We start from the raw sequence: 17,040 nt of genomic DNA, 5'->3' as shown, positions 1-17,040 counted from the left end.
CGTATCCAGGTCCTCCTGGTGTCACCTGCTTCCGTCCTGGTCCTGTGGGTATCACATCCCTGTGTCTGGGTCCTGAGGATGTCATTGTGTCACGGTCTTGAGGGTGTTACTGTAGCGTGTCCTGAAGTTGCCATGTCATTTTGTCCCTCTCCTGCGGGTGTCATGGCACCACGTCCCGCTCCTGAGGATCTCAGGGCACCGTGTCCTAGTCCTGAGGGTGCCGTGGGTTTGTCTTCCTTATCCTGGGGATGTTGTGACTGTTTGTCCTTGTCCTGAGGGCATCGTGACAGCATGTCCAACTCCTGAGAGTTTCAAGGCCTTGTGTCCCGTTCCTGAGGGTGACATGATGACGTCTCCTGGTCCTGAGGGTGCCGTGGCCGTGTGTCCTTGTCCTGAGGGTGTCAACACAGCATGTCCTGCACCTGAGGGTGTCATTGCAACATGAGCTGCTCCTGAGGGTGCCATGGCAGCAGGTTGGGGCTACCATGGCACCGTGTCCTGGCCCTGAGGGTGTTGTGGCACCGTGTCTTGGGGGTATCATGTCTGTGTGTCCTGGTCCTGAAGGTGTCATGGCACCATGTCCTGGTCCTGAGGGTGCCTTGGCCATTTCTCCTGGTCCTGAGGGTGTCACGACCACTTGTGCTGTTCCTGAGGGTGCTATGGCTTTGTATCCCAGACCTGAGGGTGTCATGACCGTGTGTCTTTGTCCTGAGGGTGCCATGGCCATGTGTCCTGGTCCTGAGGGTGCCGTGGCCGTGTGTCCTTGTCCTGAGGGTGGCATGGCAGCATGTCTTGGGCCTTGATGATGCCATGGCCTTCTGTCCTGGTCCTGAGGTATCCATGGCAGAGCGTCCTGCTCCTGAGGGTGTCATGGCTTTGTGTCCAGGTCCTAAAGGTGCTGTGCCACCGTGTCTTGGTCCTGAGGCTGCCACGGCAACGTGTCCCTCTCCTGAGGATGTCCTGGCAGCACGGCCTGTTCCTGAGGGTGCCGTGGCAGAGTGTCATGGTTCCGGGGGTGCCATGTCTGTGTGTCCTGGTCCTGAGGGTTCCATGGCCACATGTCCTGGTCCTGAGGGTGCCATTGTAGCCCCATCCCACCCCATGGCACCCTGCCAGCCCCCCACGGGCAGCGGCAGCCTGGCATGCCCGAGAGTCAGGAGGTGAAACTCAGTCTTTTTGGGGTAATGTGCTTTTGTCCCCAGATGGTCACTGTGGCTCCGGGGACACGGGCTGCGGTCCCAGAGATCCCCATTGTGCTGTGCCCTCTGCGGTGCAGGGTCAGGACAGGGGCACGGGGATGGGGACAGGGTCCCAGTGGGGCCAACCACCCCAGGGTGGCACTGCGGGGTCCGGTGGTGGCTGGTGGCCGGTGGGGTGTGGGCTGGGGGCGCGGGCAGAGGCGCGAGCGGGGCGGTGTGTCCCCCCCAAGCCTTGCCCGCGCCCATCGCAGCTCCTTTCCCTCTCCCTTCTCGGCAGGTGGAAAGCAGTGACACCCCCAAAGACACCGCGGCCGTCCCCAAGTGCCCCCCGCCCTGCCCGGAGGCCAGCCCCGCCGAGCCGCTGCCCAACGGGGACGTGGAGGGGGACGGTGCCCAGTGGAAGGGCGCGGAGGAGGGCGGCGCGAGCCCCAAGGGCGGGCGGCCCGAGGAGGACGAGACGGAGAGCCTGCCGGACGGCGAGACCGGCCGGGCGCTGGAGAACGGCCGCTGCACCCCCAAGGAGGGCCTGGACGCCCCGGCCGATGAGGGTGAGCTGGCCCCTTCCGACCCCCAGAAGAAACGCGGGAGGAGGAAACTCCTGGAGGCCGCAGAGAAAAGTAAGACCTTTAGCGTTGAGGGCTCCCCGCGGCCGGGCTGCGGCTCTGCCCGCCGGCCCTCCGGGGACCCCCGGCCCCCACCGCCCTGCCCGGCATGCGGAGGAGGAGGAGGAGGAGGAGGAGGAAGGGCTGAGCCCCTCCGTGCCACAAGGGATTTGGGGTGGGGGCAGCAGGTCAGAGCCGGGGGGGAGCTGCCCTCGCATGCTCATCCCGTCGTGGTCGAGCCGCCCTTCTCGCCTCCCGCCGGCGGGCAGGGGCAGGTGGGTCCTCGTCCTGCCCGCGCTGCCGCTCCCTGCCCGCGCGCCCGGCGCCGCTTTGCATGGCAGCCCTGCATGTGCCGGGGGGGCCAAACCCAGCGCGGGGGGCAGCAGCGGGTCCTTGTGCCACGGAGGGAAACGGCGTCGCGGGCGGCGTTAGGAGCAGGACCCGGTGGTGAGGCCACCGCGGCAGGGCCGGGCCCAGCGCTCCCCAGTGCCGGGGCACAGGGACAGACTGGAGAGAGCCCAGCGAGGGGCCCCGAGGCGCTGAAGGACGGGGGCATCTCTGCTGTGGGGAGAGGCTGAGGGACCTGGGGCTGCTCAGCCCGGAGCAGGGGAGGCTCAGGGGGTGACTCCGTGTCTGCAAACACCCGCAGGGAGGGAGCGGAGAGGGAGCCCGGCTCTGCCAGCGGTGCCCGGGGACAGGACCAGAGGCCACGGGCGCCAGCTGGCCCCCGGGACACGCTCCTCAGCGCGGGGGTGACACCGGCTGCCGGGGGTGTCTCCGTCCCCAGACACTCTGGTCTGGCCCCGGGCAGCGGCCCCGGGTGGCCCAGCTGGAGCTGGGGAGGGGCTGGACAGGGGGATCCCTACAGGGCCTGGCCTGGGCAGGTCTGGGGGTGCAGCTCAGGGAGGTTTGTGTCCCCCCCGGCACCTTCCCTGCCTGTGGCTGCCCACGGCTGGAGCTGGGGACAGGTCCCTGGCTCCGGCACAGGCCAGGGGGGAGCCCAGTGCTGGCCCTGGTTGCCCCCTGGGCACATGCCAGCCCGTAGCCCCGCTGCCACCATCCCTCTTGGCGGGGAGGTGCCGGGATGGGGCAGCTTGGACCAGCCGGGAGGTGCCGGGATGGGGACACGGAGCTGGGGTGTCACAGCACCGCGGGCCCTGCGGAGCAGAGACGGGGTGAGGACAAAGATGGGGGGGCCCAGGCTCTGCCTCTTGGGGGCTTCTTGACCAGCACAGAGACCTGCTGCTGGCCCAGGGCTGGAGATGCGCAGGGAAGGGCCGGGCCGGGGCTGGAGAGCAGCGCCGCAGATGCTGCCGCAGTCACGAGGCGCGGAGCAGGCAGCCGGGGCAGCGCCCAGGCCGCAGCTGGCGGCGCGGGGCCGGCGCTCGGGGCAACCTGCTGGGTCGCGGTGCGGCCGCGGCAGCGGGGCCGGCTGGGCCAGTGCCCTCCCCGGAGCGGGGACGGGTGCGGAGAGGGGTGCAGACAGCCCGGGGGTGCCCTGCCGCCGGCTCAGCGCTCTGGATTCGGTGCCGGGAGCGTGGGTGCCACGAACGCGGGTGCTGGGGCAGCTCAGGCTTCACCTTCCGTCCTCGGGCCGGTGTCCGACCCTTTCCCCCGCCCTGGCAGGACCCTCCCGCCGGGCCCTGGAGCGCGGTGCTCGCCCCCCCGCTCCTCTCACCGCGCCGGCAGAGCGGCCGCTGCCCGCGTTCCTGCCCGTGTTCCTTCCCCCGGTGTCCCCCAGTGTCCCCAGTGTCCCCAGTGTCCCCCAGTGTCCCCCAGCACTCTCTCAGCCACTCTCCTGCTCAGGCCTCGCTGCTTCTGGGGTGGGGGCTGGCTGCTGCGGGACTGTCAGGGTGTCCCACAGGGCTGGGTGGGTGTCGGGGCGCTCCTGAGGACCCGGGGGACACCGCACCCCATCGAGGGGGCACCGGGGGGTCCCGGCCTGGCCCCTGCCCGCAGCTCGGGCCTGTGCTGGGGCAAGGCACGGAGGGACGCCGGTGCAGGGACCCACAGGCCCCGGCACTGCCCGGGTGGGTGCTCCCGCACCCCGGTGCGCCCCACGCCCCATCCCGGCAGCCCCCCGGCAGCTCAGGGGGTGCGCGGGAGGTTTGTAACCCCAGAAACGGTCGGGGTTATTTTTAGCCGCTTTCCCGGCAGCGGCTCGGCGCGTACCTGCAGCGCGCGAGATGTGCCGATAGCACAGGAAGCCGGCGCGGCTCCGCACGCTTCCCCTGCCCCTCCCCGGGCCCTGGCCCCAACGGGGGCCGCTCCCCCAGACCCCCCCAGACCCCCCGGACCCCCCAGCTGGGGCGCGGGAGCAGAGCCCAGGCCTCGCAGAGCGGCGATGGGCGCCGTTCCCCGTGCCGGGGGCTGGGTTGGGGGGTCCCAGGTGGGCCCCCTCCTCCCCCGCGGGGGTGCCCAGCCCCGTAGCACCAAGCTGACACCCCCCCGGCTGATCCCCCCTCTCTGTTCTGTGTGCAGGCAAGGAAGAGAAGGAAGAAAACAACTTCGACACCCTGAAAATGGAGGCAAGTATGTCCCGGGGCCTGGCTGCGCCGAAGCAGCCGCAAGAGACGGGCACAACCCCGCAGGAACCAGCACCTCCCGGCACCGGCGGCCGTGGGGGGGCTGCCGGGGTGAGGACGGGGGGTCCCTGCCTCCTGCGCCCCGACACAGCGTCTGCCGCTGCGCTGGGGGCCGGACGGCACCGAGGCCGTGGCTGGGCCGGCGCGATGCCCCTCGGGCCCTGCACCCCGTGCCCGTCCCAGCGCACGCAGGCAGGGTGGCCACCTCCATCCCCCCCCAGAGCCCTGTCCCGGGCCACGGCTCCCGCCGCCGCGGCCTTCATCCTCCTCTCTCTTCCTCCACGCAGGGCTCCCGCGGGCGGCTGCGCGGCGGGCTGGGCTGGGAGTCGAGCCTGCGGCAGCGGCCGATGCAGCGGCACACCTTCCAGGCCGGGGACCCCTACTACATCAGCAAGAGGAAGCGGGACGAGTGGCTGGCTCGCTGGAAGAGGGAGGTGAGGTGCCCGGACCCCACGGGAGCAGTTTTTGGGGGGTACTGTGGCGTGGGGTGGGCCGCGGGGTCCCAGCCCCCGGAGCCGCGCGGTGCCGAGCTGTCCCGCGGCTCACGGCGGTGCCAGAGCTCCGGCGAAACGCGGCGGTGTCGGGGTGACCGGCTGCGTGATGGGGGGGGTCAGCGTGGGCTGGGGGCTCGGGCGGGCGCCCTGGCTTGTGCCGCGGAGCGGGGACCCCCGGCGGTGCCGCTGCGCTGCAGCCACCCGGGTTTTGTGCCGTGGCCAGGGCGGGCGGCTTCGCTTCTGCGCCTGTGCCCCCCCCCCCCGGGGGGGGGCCACCATAAGCTGGGGGCCACCGTAAGCCGAGGGCCAGGGGCCCGGTGTGCGCAGCCGCCGGTGCGGGCAGCGCCGGGGCCCTTCTCCCGCGGGATGTGCCGGGATGTGCCGTTCCTGCCGGTTTCCCGGGGAACCAGCGCCGTGACGCAGCCGAAGTCAGCAGAGCCGAGGGCAGCGCGGGGGGCTGGGGACGGCGGGAGCCCCGGCGCAGGCGCGGGGCCGGCGGCCGCTCGGGGTGCCGCAGGGCTCTACGGGGGTCCCGGCCCCACCGGCGTCGCCGACGTTCCCCCCCTCGCCCCGTTTCTCTGCGTCGTCCCCCCGCTGCCAGCGGGTCTCCCTGGCAACACGTCCCCTCCGCCACCCCCGGCGCTGTTTATAGCTGCTGAGCGCCGTCACGCTGGCACCGCGTGGGGACGGCGGAGCTGGCGCGGCATGGCCAGGCCCTCCCCGTGGGGCACAGGGCACGGCTGGTACGGCCACAGTGTCCCCGTGGGGCACAGGACATGGATGGCACAGCCATGATGTCTCCATGGGGTATATGGCACAGGTGGCATGGACACAATGTCCCTGTGGGACACATGATACTGCTGGCACAGCCATGATGTCCCCATGGGACACAGGACATGGGTGGCAGGGCCATGGTGTCCCCGTGGGACACAGGACATGCCGGACACAGCCATGATGTCCCCATGGGACACAGGGCTAGCTGGCATGGCTACGATGTCCCTGTGGGACACAGGACATGGATGGCACAGCCACGATGTCCCTGTAAGGCACAGGACAAGGGCGGCACAGCCATGATGTCCCCATGGGACACAGGACAAGGGTGGCATGGCCGTGATGTCCCCGTGGGACACAGGACAAGGGTGGCATGGCCGTGATGTCCCCGTGGGACACAGGGCCCGGCCGTGCCAGGGGACCTCATGGATCGGCTCCTCGGGGGGTGTCGGGCACAGGGGGTCCCGCCGCCACGGAGGGGGGTGTCAGCTCTGGACCCGGGGTCCGTGTGCGGGTGCTGCCTGCGGGCAGAGCTCTGCCAGGCCCGGGGTGGGCCCGGGGGTGTCGTGGGCCGGGGCACCCCCGGGGCTGGCAGCTGCCGGCCGGGCCGGGCCGAACACGCCGGGCGAGCCACAGCGCGGCCCAGCCGGGGTCGGTGGTTGTAGGCGCCGAGGAACGACTTTCCAACACAGGGTTCGCGCGCCAAAACAAATGCGGATTCAGGTCAGCCAGAATCACCCGCCGGCCAAAAATAATTGGGGAAAAAATGCTAAAAAAAAAATCAAAATACTTCTCCTGAGGCGTCTCTCATTCTCAAACAATGCCGAATTTAGCTGCGTTTAATTCCTTTATTTTTTTACTAAGTGTTTTCTTTTCGTTACCGGAGAGAGGCTGAAGTGTGCCCAGGCTGGGTCGGCCTCTCCGCGCCGGGGCCGGCAGCGCCCGCCGGCTGCGTGCCCAGGGCCCCTTGTCACCTGCCGGCCGCGGTCCCCAGGGTCGGGCCGTGGCACCCGCGTGGCTGCGGCGCGGCAGGAGCCTGGCGCCCTCCCTCCCTCCCTCCGGCCAGCTCCCGGTGCCGCCTGCGGCACTGGCCGTGCTCCTTTGGGGGTGCCGGTGGCCCGCAGGGCTGGGGGGACACAGCGTGGCCCCCCCGTACCCAAAAGATCAGTGCCAGCCTTGCTGCGACTGACCAAACCTCACCAAAATTCACCAAACCTCACCAAACTCACCAAAATTCACCAAACCTCACCAAACTCATCAAACCTCACCAAATTCACCAAACTCACCAAAATTCACCAAACTCATCAAACCTCACCAAATTCACCAAACTCACCAAATTCACCAAACTCACCAAAATTCACCAAACTCATCAAACCTCACCAAATTCACCAAACTCATCAAACCTCACCAAACTCACCAAAATTCACTGAACTCACCAAATTCACCAAACTCACCAAATTCACCAAACCTCACCAAACTTCACCGAACCTCTCTGTCAAGGTCCCCAGATCTGCCCTCAGCCACCTCTGGGGGGGCAAGGGTGTCCCTGGGAGGGTCCCAGCAGCTCGGCTGGGGGCCACCAGCCCTGCTGTGGGGAGGGGGGCACACATGGGTACGGCCCAACCCACCTCCAGCTTTCCCTCCTCTTCCTCACCCCCGGCTGGGCTCCCCAAACCCTGGGGTGGCCGGGGGGGGCAGGGCTGGGCTGGGGCAGAGGGTGGGGGTGGGATGAGATGAGGATGAGGATGGGATGGAACAGGATAGGGATGGAGGTGCGGGTGAGGGTGAGGGTGAGGATGAGGATGAGGATGGAGGAGGGTGAGGGTGAGGATGAGGATGAGGATGAGGATGGAGGAGGGTGAGGGTGAGGATGAGGATGAGGATGGAGGAGGGTGAGGGTGAGGATGAGGATGAGGATGGAGGAGGGTGAGGGTGAGGATGAGGATGAGGATGGAGGAGGGTGAGGGTGAGGATGAGGATGAGGATGAGGATGGAGGAGGGTGAGGGTGAGGATGAGGATGAGGAGGGTGAGGGTGAGGATGGAGGAGGGTGAGGGTGAGGATGAGGATGGAGGAGGGTGAGGGTGAGGAGGGTGAGGATGAGGATGAGGAGGGTGAGGATGAGGATGGAGATGGCGTGGGCATGGCCATGGCGATGGGACAAGGCCAGGGGCTGGGATGAAGATGAGGATGGGGTGGGGGTGGGGCAAGGACAAGGCCGGGGAATCGGGGGTGGGGTGAGGATGAGGATGAGGATGAGGATGGAGCAGGGGTGGGGGCTGGGGTGGGGGTGGGCAGAGCCTGTGCCCCAGGGCAGGAGGGCTGGTTGGACGTGCCCCCCCTCCCCCCCGCCGAGATCCGGCTTATCTGGCTCCAACGACCGGCCGATGGGACATTTCCTGCCCCCCAGGGACAGAGCAATACCCCCCCCACACCCCCCACACCCCCCCCCCCCGTCACCTCCCGGGCCTCTGCTGGGGCTTCTTCCCTCCGCTCCCCCCCCAAACCCACAGCCCGCCCCCCGCTGCCCCCACAGCCCCCTCGGGGTACTCCTCGCCGTGGGGGGGGGTCGGGCCGTGGTGGGTGCTGACACCCTTCTGCCCCCCCCTCGTCTTTTGGTCCCCAAACCAGCCCTGGTGCTGTGGCACGGCGCGGGGGGGCGAGGGGGGTACCCGTGGGCTGCCGTCACCCCGGCTGTGACGGGGGGGGTGCTGTGTGGTGTCGGTGCCGCTCGCCTGGCGTTGGGGTGGCCGCTGGTTTTGAGGTGTCCCAGGGGGGGCTACCGTGGCCCAGGCGGTTTGGCCACTTTGCCAGCGCCCCCCCCCACGATGGGGGGCTGCCCGGGGGTGCCTCCGTCCGCCCCTTTGTCCCTCCGCTCTGCAACACAAAGGGAGCCCTGGAGCCAGGGTGGCGCCTGCTTGGGGACCCTTGGGGGGACCCCCCTGCCCTGGGGGGGGCGGGGGGGCGGCAGAGCTTGTCGGGGCGCTGGCAAGGTCCGTCCTGGGGTGCCGGGCACCCTGCGGCTGGGGCGAGCACCCACCAACCCTGCACCCCCCCGGGGGTCCCAGGAGAGGGGACATGAGGGTCCCGGCGGCACCGGCACAGCCCTTTGGGGGGGTCACACACCCGTACCCCAGCTGCAGGGCTCTGGGGGGGTGTTGGAGCCGTTTGGGGGGGCCACGGCCCCGGGAACGTGCTTTGGGGGGCATCAGCTGTGGTGTGTGGGGACACCCCGCTGCGGGGGGACGTGCCCAGGGACGTGTGTTGGGGTGTTCGGTGTGTCGCGGCCCCCGGGGGGCTGGGGGGGGTCCTGAGGGAGCAGCTCTTGGGGGGGCCCTGAGCTGGGACAGCGGAGGCCAGGCCGGGCCGGTACTGGTGTGTGTGGAGGGGCTGAACTGGGCGATGGGTCCCGGACCAGTGCCGGGCTCTGGGCTGAACTGGGCGATGGGTCCCGGACCAGTGCCGGGCTCTGGGCTGAACTGGGCGATGGGGTCCCGGACCAGTGCCGGGCTCTGGGCTGAACTGGGCGATGGGTCCCGGACCAGTGCGGGGCTCTGGGCTGAACTGGGCGATGGGGTCCCGGACCAGTGCCGGGCTCTGGGCTGAACTGGGCGATGGGGTCCCGGACCAGTGCCGGGCTCTGGGCTGAATTGGGCGATGGGTCCCGGACCAGTGCCGGGCTCTGGGCTGAACTGGGCGATGGGTCCCGGACCAGTGCGGGGCTCTGGGCTGAACTGGGCGATGGGTCCCGGACCAGTGCGGGGCTCTGGGCTGAACTGGGCGATGGGGTCCCGGACCAGTGCGGGGCTCTGGGCTGAACTGGGCGATGGGTCCCGGACCAGTGCCGGGCTCTGGGCTGAACTGGGCGATGGGTCCCGGACCAGTGCCGGGCTCTGGGCTGAACTGGGCGATGGGGTCCCGGACCAGTGCGGGGCTCTGGGCTGAACTGGGCGATGGGTCCCGGACCAGTGCCGGGCTCTGGGCTGAACTGGGCGATGGGTCCCGGACCAGTGCGGGGCTCTGGGCTGAACTGGGCGATGGGGTCCCGGACCAGTGCGGGGCTCTGGGCTGAACTGGGCGATGGGTCCCGGACCAGTGCCGGGCTCTGGGCTGAACTGGGCGATGGGTCCCGGACATGTGCCGGGCTCTGGGCTGAACTGGGCGATGGGGTCCCGGACCAGTGCCGGGCTCTGGGCTGAACTGGGCGATGGGTCCCGGACCAGTGCGGGGCTCTGGGCTGAACTGGGCGATGGGGTCCCGGACCAGTGCCGGGCTCTGGGCTGAACTGGGCGATGGGGTCCCGGACCAGTGCCGGGCTCTGGGCTGAATTGGGCGATGGGTCCCGGACCAGTGCCGGGCTCTGGGCTGAACTGGGCGATGGGTCCCGGACCAGTGCGGGGCTCTGGGCTGAACTGGGCGATGGGTCCCGGACCAGTGCGGGGCTCTGGGCTGAACTGGGCGATGGGGTCCCGGACCAGTGCGGGGCTCTGGGCTGAACTGGGCGATGGGTCCCGGACCAGTGCCGGGCTCTGGGCTGAACTGGGCGATGGGTCCCGGACCAGTGCCGGGCTCTGGGCTGAACTGGGCGATGGGGTCCCGGACCAGTGCCGGGCTCTGGGCTGAACTGGGCGATGGGTCCCGGACCAGTGCGGGGCTCTGGGCTGAACTGGGCGATGGGTCCCGGACCAGTGCGGGGCTCTGGGCTGAACTGGGCGATGGGTCCCGGACCAGTGCGGGGCTCTGGGCTGAACTGGGCGATGTCCGTAATGGCTGGGCTGGTGTCACTGGAGCGCACTGGGCGGGCGGTCCGCCCGGAGCCGGCGGGGGGCCGGGCTGTGTGGGCCGGAGCCCCGGGCGGATTCCTGCCGTACCGGGGCGAGGCCCCCCGGGGCGCCCCCCGCCCCCCGCGCCGTCCCGCCGCTCCGCAGCACAAAGGGGCCGGGGGGGGCCGCGCCCCGGGACAAAAGGCGGCGCGGAGCGGCCCCGCGGCGGGGAGGCCGCCCCAGCCCAGCCCAGCCCGGATCGCGGCCGCCGGGCCGGTGAGTACCGCGGGGCCCGGCCCGGGGAGGACGGGAGGGACCGCGCCGGGCGGAGCGGGGCCGGGCGGCGCCGGGCGGACACCGGGCCGGGCCGGAGAGCCCCGAAGCGCGGCCGGGCTCGGGTCTGGGGGTTTGGGGAGGGGGCCCGGGGGGGCCGGGCCGGGATTGTCCCCCCGGTGGCCGCGCGGCCCCTCCCCGCGCAGCCAACCAGCCGGGCCGGGAGGCGCCATGTGACCCGGGGAGCCCAGACAAAGAGCCGCCGGCCCGGCCCGGCTCAGCGGAGCTCGGCTCAGTCCGGCTCAGCGGAGCCCGGCTCAGTCCGGCCCCGCTCAGTCCGGCTCAGCGGAGCCCGGCTCGCCTCGCCTCGGCTCGGCCCGCCGCGGCTCCCAGCCCGCATGGGTAGGTGGCCACCGCGGGGAGGGCGGCTCGGCCCGGCCCGGCCCGGGTTTTAGTGGCCCGGCCCGGGTTTTAGTGGCCCGGCCCGGCTCAGCACAGTTCAGCACACTCGGCCCGGGGGCAGCGCGGGGGGGGCGGCGGTTGGGGGGTGCCCGGGGCGGGGGGGGCACCGCCGCGCGTCCCGGAGGGGGGTGACACGGGTCCGGGGGTGCTGGGGCAGGCGGAGGGTTCCGGGGGGGGGGGGGGCACGTGGCTGCGGGGTACTCGTAGGACTGGGGGGGGCTTGGGGGGGTCAGGAGGAACCGGGGCGGGGGGAAAGGGGGACAACCCCCCACCCCAGGGGACAGACTTCGGGGGGCTGTGTGCTCGGGAAGGGGGGGCTGGGGGACACACCCCCCTCGGGGTGGGGGGAGCCCTTGGCTGCCCCAGAGCCCACCCCACGCCCCCCCCCCCCCCCCGAGGTGTCGCCTCCCGCCGGCAGCGGGAAACTGAGTCCCGGGACCCTCCCCGCGGGGTGGGGGGGGTGTGATACCCCCCCCCCATCTTTCCCGGGGGGGCTGCCCGCATCTCACCGCGCCCCCCCGCCACTCCCCAGGCCGAGAAGAAGGCGAAGGTGATCGCCGTGATGAACGTGGTGGAGGAGACGCCGCGGGCAGAGCCCCAGAAGGAGGAGGAGGCCAGCCCCCCCGCCTCGCAGCAGCCCACCGACCCCGCCTCGCCCAACGTGGCCACCACGCCTGAGCCAGTGGTGGCCGACGCCGTGGACAAGAACACCTCCAAGTCAGCCGACGACGAGCCCGAGTACGAGGTGAGGGCGGGGAAGGCGCTTCGGGGGGCGGTGGGGGGGCTGTTCGCGGGGCTTCTGCCCCCCACACCCCACACCGCCCCCCCGACTCCTCTCCCCGCGGCGCAGGACGGCCGGGGCTTCGGCATCGGCGAGCTGGTGTGGGGCAAGCTGCGCGGCTTCTCCTGGTGGCCCGGGCGCATCGTGTCCTGGTGGATGACGGGCCGGAGCCGGGCGGCCGAGGGCACCCGCTGGGTGATGTGGTTTGGCGACGGCAAGTTCTCGGTGGTAAGTGGCACCCGTGGGGTGGGGGCGGCGGGGGGATCCTGGTAGCCCCCCCTTTACCCCAGCTCGCCTCACGGCCGCATCCCAACCCCCCCAGGTCTGCGTGGAGAAGCTGCTGCCGCTCAGCTCCTTCGCCAGCGCCTTCCACCAGGCCACCTACAACAAGCAGCCCATGTACCGCAAAGCCATCTACGAGGTGCTGCAGGTGAGCGCCGGCGGCTGCGGGGGGGGGACACCGACCCCCCCTCACCGCCAGCAGGAGCTCTGGGGGGGAGGTCGGGGCCCGAGCGGGTCCGTCCTGCAGGCCCCGGTGCGGGAGCGAGCGGCTGCGTCTTCTCCCTGCCAGGATCCGGCCCTGCCTCCCCTCCTGCGCCCAGCGGGGCACCCGGGGGGGCACAGGGTGTCTCTTATGGGGGGGGGGAATCTGCAGGATTCCCAAGGTGATTTTGGGGGTCCCCTCTCCCAGCCAGGGTGTCTGGAGGGCTTGGGGGGGAGATTGCCGTCTATGAGGAGTTGATGAAGTCCCTGTAGGGTGATGCTGGGGGGGTCCTGGCTTTTTGGGGGGCTCTTGGCAGCACTGGGAGGTGCTGGGGGTTTCTCGTGGGGCTGGGGGGGGGTTGTGACCCTGTAGGTCCTTTTGGGGCTGGGGGTGCCCAGCTGGGCAACACAAGCAGTGTCTGGAGCAGGGCTGGGGGGCACAGGATACCTCTTAAAAGGGGGGGGGGAGATCTGTGGGAGTCTCCAAGGAGATGTGGGGGGGTCTCTGGTCCCAGCCAGGACTGTCTGGAGGTCGGGGGCAGGGGGTGCCTCTGGGGAGTTGCTGAAGCCCCTGTTGGGTGATTCTGGGGGGGTCCCAGCTTTTTGGGGAGGCTCTCGGCAGCGCTGGGAGGTGCTGGGGGGTTTCTCGTGGGGCCATGGCTGGGTGTGACCCAGTAGATCCCTTCTGGGCAATGGGGGCAGCGTCTGGAGCAGCTGGGGGGGTGCTGGGGATGGGGGAACCCCCCCAGCTGGGTGGGGGGTGACGGCCGGGCCCGTGGCTCCCCTGGCAGGTGGCGAGCAGCCGGGCAGGGAAGATTTTCCCGGCGTGTCCCGAGAACGACGAGACCGACACCTCCAAGGTGGTGGAGATCCAGAACAAGCAGATGATCGAGTGGGCCCTGGGGGGCTTCCAGCCCTCGGGCCCCAAGGGCCTGGAGCCCCCCGAAGGTGAGCGGGGGGGAGACGGGGACCCGCTCGGTGCCCTTGGCCAGCATCCCCCCCTGGGACCCCCCATGGCCGTCGGCTCCGGCACCCCCGGGGTGAGACGGGCTGGGGCAGAGGAAGCACCGTGCGGGCGGGGTGGGGGGAGCTGAGAGGACCCCCCTTTGTTGCAGAGGAGCGAAATCCCTACAAAGAAGTTTACACGGAGATGTGGGTAGAGCCGGAAGCAGCTGCCTACGCGCCGCCCCCGCCCGCCAAAAAGCCCAGGAAAAGCACAACGGAGAAGCCCAAGGTCAAGGAGATCATCGACGAGCGCACCCGAGGTACCGCCGGGGGGGGGTCGGGGGTGCCCCCGCACCCACCCCCTCAACACACGTGGCCGTGACCCCACGGGAGGGCCCTGCTCAGCGCGGGGGGCTGCGGGGCCAGAGCTGTGTCCCCCCCCTTCTCCACTGGGGACTTTTCCCTCCCGGGGGTCCGCTCCCTTTGCCCCGCTGTGGAGGGACCAGGTAGAAACCCCCCAGCCCCCCCCCCAAGACCCCGACACTTCTCTCCCTCCCCAGAGCGGCTCGTTTACGAGGTCCGGCAGAAGTGCAGGAACATCGAAGGTGAGTGGTGCTGGGACACGTCCTGCTCCCCGCGACGGCGCTGGGCTGGAGGGTCCCTCCCCACCCACCAGCTCTGGCTGCAGCGCTGGGAGGCAGTGGGGGGGGCCCAAGGGTGGCGGCGACCCCCTGGGACACTTGCCCGGGGTTGGGGTCACCGGCACGGGAAGGGCTGAGCCCTGGGGGGGCTGTTGGGGTCCGGGGAGGCGGTGGGAGCTCTGCCCCGCTGTCCCCAGGGCTGGTCCCGGTCACACCGCGGTGGCTGCCCCGGTGATTTGGTGCTGGGGGTGGCAAAACCCTGGGGGGTAATGTCTCCCTTCCCGCCCCCCCGCCCAGACATCTGCATCTCCTGCGGGAGCCTCAACGTGACCCTGGAGCACCCGCTGTTCATCGGAGGAATGTGCCAAAACTGCAAGGTACGGCACGGCCGGGTCCCCCCACACCCCCTTGTCCCGGCGGGGTCCCCGGTGCCCTCGCGGGGTGCCCGGCGTCGCCGGTGCCGCGCTGACGCCTCGGCTCTCCCCCAGAACTGCTTCTTGGAGTGCGCGTACCAGTACGACGACGACGGGTACCAGTCCTACTGCACCATCTGCTGCGGCGGCCGCGAGGTGCTCATGTGCGGCAACAACAACTGCTGCAGGTCCGGGGCCGCCGTCCCGGCGCGGGGCTGGGGAGGTTTCGGTGACACCACAATCCTGGCTGGGGCTGGGGAGGTTTTGGTGACACCACAATCCTGGCTGGGGCTGGGGAGGTTTCGGTGAAGCCACAATCCTGGCGTGGGGCTGGGGAGGTTTTGGTGATGCCACAATCCTGGCTGGGGCTGGGGAGGTTTTGGCGACGCCATGGTCCTAATGTGAGGCTGGGGAGGTTTTGGTGATGCCGTGGTCCCCATGTGGGGCTGGTTGGTGATGCCACGCTCCTACCATGGGATTTTGGTGATCCCAGTCCTGGTGTGGGCCTGGGATGTTTTGGTGATGCCAGAGTCTGGCATAGGACTGGGGAGGTTTTGGTGATGCCACGGTCCCGGTGTGGGGCTGAGGAAGTTTTGGTGACACAATGGTCCTGGTGTGGGGCTGGGAAAGTTCTGGTGGTGGCCCCGGAGCCAGCATGGGGCTGGGGAGGTTTCAGTGACACCACAATCCTGGCATGGGGCTGGGGATGTTCTGGTGACACCATGGTCCTACCATGGGGTTTTGGTGATCCCAGTCCTGGTGTGGGCCTGAGAGGTTTTGGTGATGCGATGGTCCCAGTGTGGGGCTGAGGAAGATTTGGTGACACCATGGGCCTGGTGTGGGGCTGGGAGAGTTTTGGTGATGGCTCCGGTGCCAGCATGGGGCTGGGGATGTTCTGGTGATGCCACAGTCGCAGTGTGGGGCTGGGGAGGTTTTGGTGATGCCGTGGTCCCCATGTGGGGCTGGTTGGCGATGCCACAGTCCTACCATGGGATTCTGGTGATCCCAGTCCTGGTGTGGGCCTGGGACGTTTTGGTGGTGCCATGGTCCCGGTGTGGCATTGTGGCGGTGCCCCAGTCCTGGCATGAGGCTGGGGAGGTTTTGGTGATGGCCGAGTCCTCGTGTGGACCTGGGAGGTTTCGGCAGTGCCGCAGTCCTGGCAATGGACTGGGAAGTTTTGGTGATGCCCCGGTCCTGGCATGGGCCTGGAGAGGTTTTGGGGGTGCCACAGTCCCAGCATTGGGCCGGGGAGGTTTTGGTGATGCCCCAATCCTGGCATAAGGCTGGGGAGGTTTCGGTGATGCCGGTCCTGCTGTGGGGTTTTGGTGGTCCCAGTCGGCGTGTGGCGCTGGGACGTTTTGGTGATGCCAGAGTCCCCCTGTGGGACTGGGTGGGTTTGGTGGTGACACGGTCCCAGTGTGGCATTTGTGGTGATGTCACAGTCCTGGCACAAGGCTGGGGGGGTTTGGTGATGTCCTGGTCCTGGGCTGGGGCTGGGGGAGGAGGTTTTGGCAATGCCCCAATCCTGGCAAGGAACTGGGAAGTTTTGGTGATGCCTTGGGGCTGGGGGGGGGGATTGGTGATCGCACATTCTGCTGTGGGGTTGGGGGGTTTTGGTGATGCCCTGGTCCTGGTTTGGGGCTGGGGGGGGGTTTGGTGATGCCCTGGTCCTGGTTTGGGGCTGGGGGGGGTTTGGTGATGCCCTGGTCCTGGTTTGGGGCTGGGGGGGGGTTTGGTGATGCCCCGGTCCTGGTTTGGGGCTGGGGGGGGTTTGGTGATGCCCTGGTCCTGGTTTGGGGCTGGGGGGGGGTTTGGTGATGCCCCGGTTCTGGTTTGGGGCTGGGGGGGGTTTGGTGATGCCCCGGTTCTGGTTTGGGGCGGGGGGGGGTTCGGTGGTGCCGCAGACCCCGCATGGCAATTCGGTGATGCCAGTCCTGGTTCGGGACATTTTGGTGGTGCCCCAGCCCCGGGGTGGGGTTTTGGCGATGCCCGTCCCGGGGTGGGGCTGGGGAGGTTTCGGTGGTGACGCTGCAGCTCCCACCTGCGGGTCCTCGTGTGGGGCAGCGCGGCGGGTCCCGGCGCGGGGCTCCCAGTCCCGGCAGGTCCCCTTGCCCCTGACGTTCGAGGGCCACGGCCGCAGCCTGGCCTCAGTCCCACTGCGCCCACGGGCCCGTGCCGGGCCACTGGCCTCCCGCAGTGGCTGGGAGGTCCCCGTGCCGTGGCCGTGGCCGTGTCGCTGACCCCCCCACCCCGTCTCTCCCAGGTGCTTCTGCGTGGAGTGCGTGGACCTGCTGGTGGGCCCCGGCGCGGCGCAGGCGGCCATCAAGGAGGATCCCTGGAACTGCTACATGTGCGGCCATAAGGGCGTCTACGGGCTGCTGCGGCGGCGGGAGGACTGGCCCTCACGCCTCCAGATGTTCTTCGCCAACAACCACGACCAGGAGTTTGTGAGTGATGCCCGCCCGCCCCTCCCAGAAAGACACCCCAGCCCCAGCTGGGCTCCCCACAGCCCCCCTGACCCCCCCGCGTGGCTTTCAGGATCCGCCGAAGGTGTACCCGCCTGTGCCGGCCGAGAAGAGGAAGCCCATCCGGGTGCTCTCGCTTTTTGACGGCATTGCCACAGGTGGGT

General features: G+C 69.8%; 1 protein-coding gene across 3 annotated transcripts in view; it reads left to right on the top strand.

Moving 5' to 3' along the window:
- Window positions 1–17,040, top strand: part of DNMT3A (DNA methyltransferase 3 alpha) — a 38,742-nt gene that overhangs the window by 15,164 nt on the left and 6,538 nt on the right. For 2 of the 3 annotated variants that reach the window (XM_074895239.1, XM_074895235.1), the window contains 13 exons: window positions 1,477–1,816; window positions 4,283–4,329; window positions 4,674–4,820; window positions 11,681–11,893; window positions 11,999–12,157; window positions 12,252–12,359; window positions 13,204–13,360; window positions 13,528–13,677; window positions 13,918–13,962; window positions 14,296–14,375; window positions 14,487–14,599; window positions 16,675–16,858; window positions 16,950–17,034. In XM_074895239.1, coding sequence (XP_074751340.1) covers window positions 1,477–1,816; window positions 4,283–4,329; window positions 4,674–4,820; window positions 11,681–11,893; window positions 11,999–12,157; window positions 12,252–12,359; window positions 13,204–13,360; window positions 13,528–13,677; window positions 13,918–13,962; window positions 14,296–14,375; window positions 14,487–14,599; window positions 16,675–16,858; window positions 16,950–17,034 — 1,828 coding nt within the window. The remainder of the gene's footprint in view (window positions 1–1,476; window positions 1,817–4,282; window positions 4,330–4,673; window positions 4,821–11,680; window positions 11,894–11,998; window positions 12,158–12,251; window positions 12,360–13,203; window positions 13,361–13,527; window positions 13,678–13,917; window positions 13,963–14,295; window positions 14,376–14,486; window positions 14,600–16,674; window positions 16,859–16,949; window positions 17,035–17,040) is intronic. The other variant, XM_074895237.1, reaches the window with a different exon arrangement.

The sequence above is a fragment of the Athene noctua genome, chromosome 1 (genome assembly GCF_965140245.1).
Source record: "Athene noctua chromosome 1, bAthNoc1.hap1.1, whole genome shotgun sequence".
NCBI lineage: Eukaryota > Metazoa > Chordata > Aves > Strigiformes > Strigidae > Athene > Athene noctua.
Note: the sequence above shows the minus strand (reverse complement) of the source record. Positions and strands in the feature narration are given on the sequence as shown.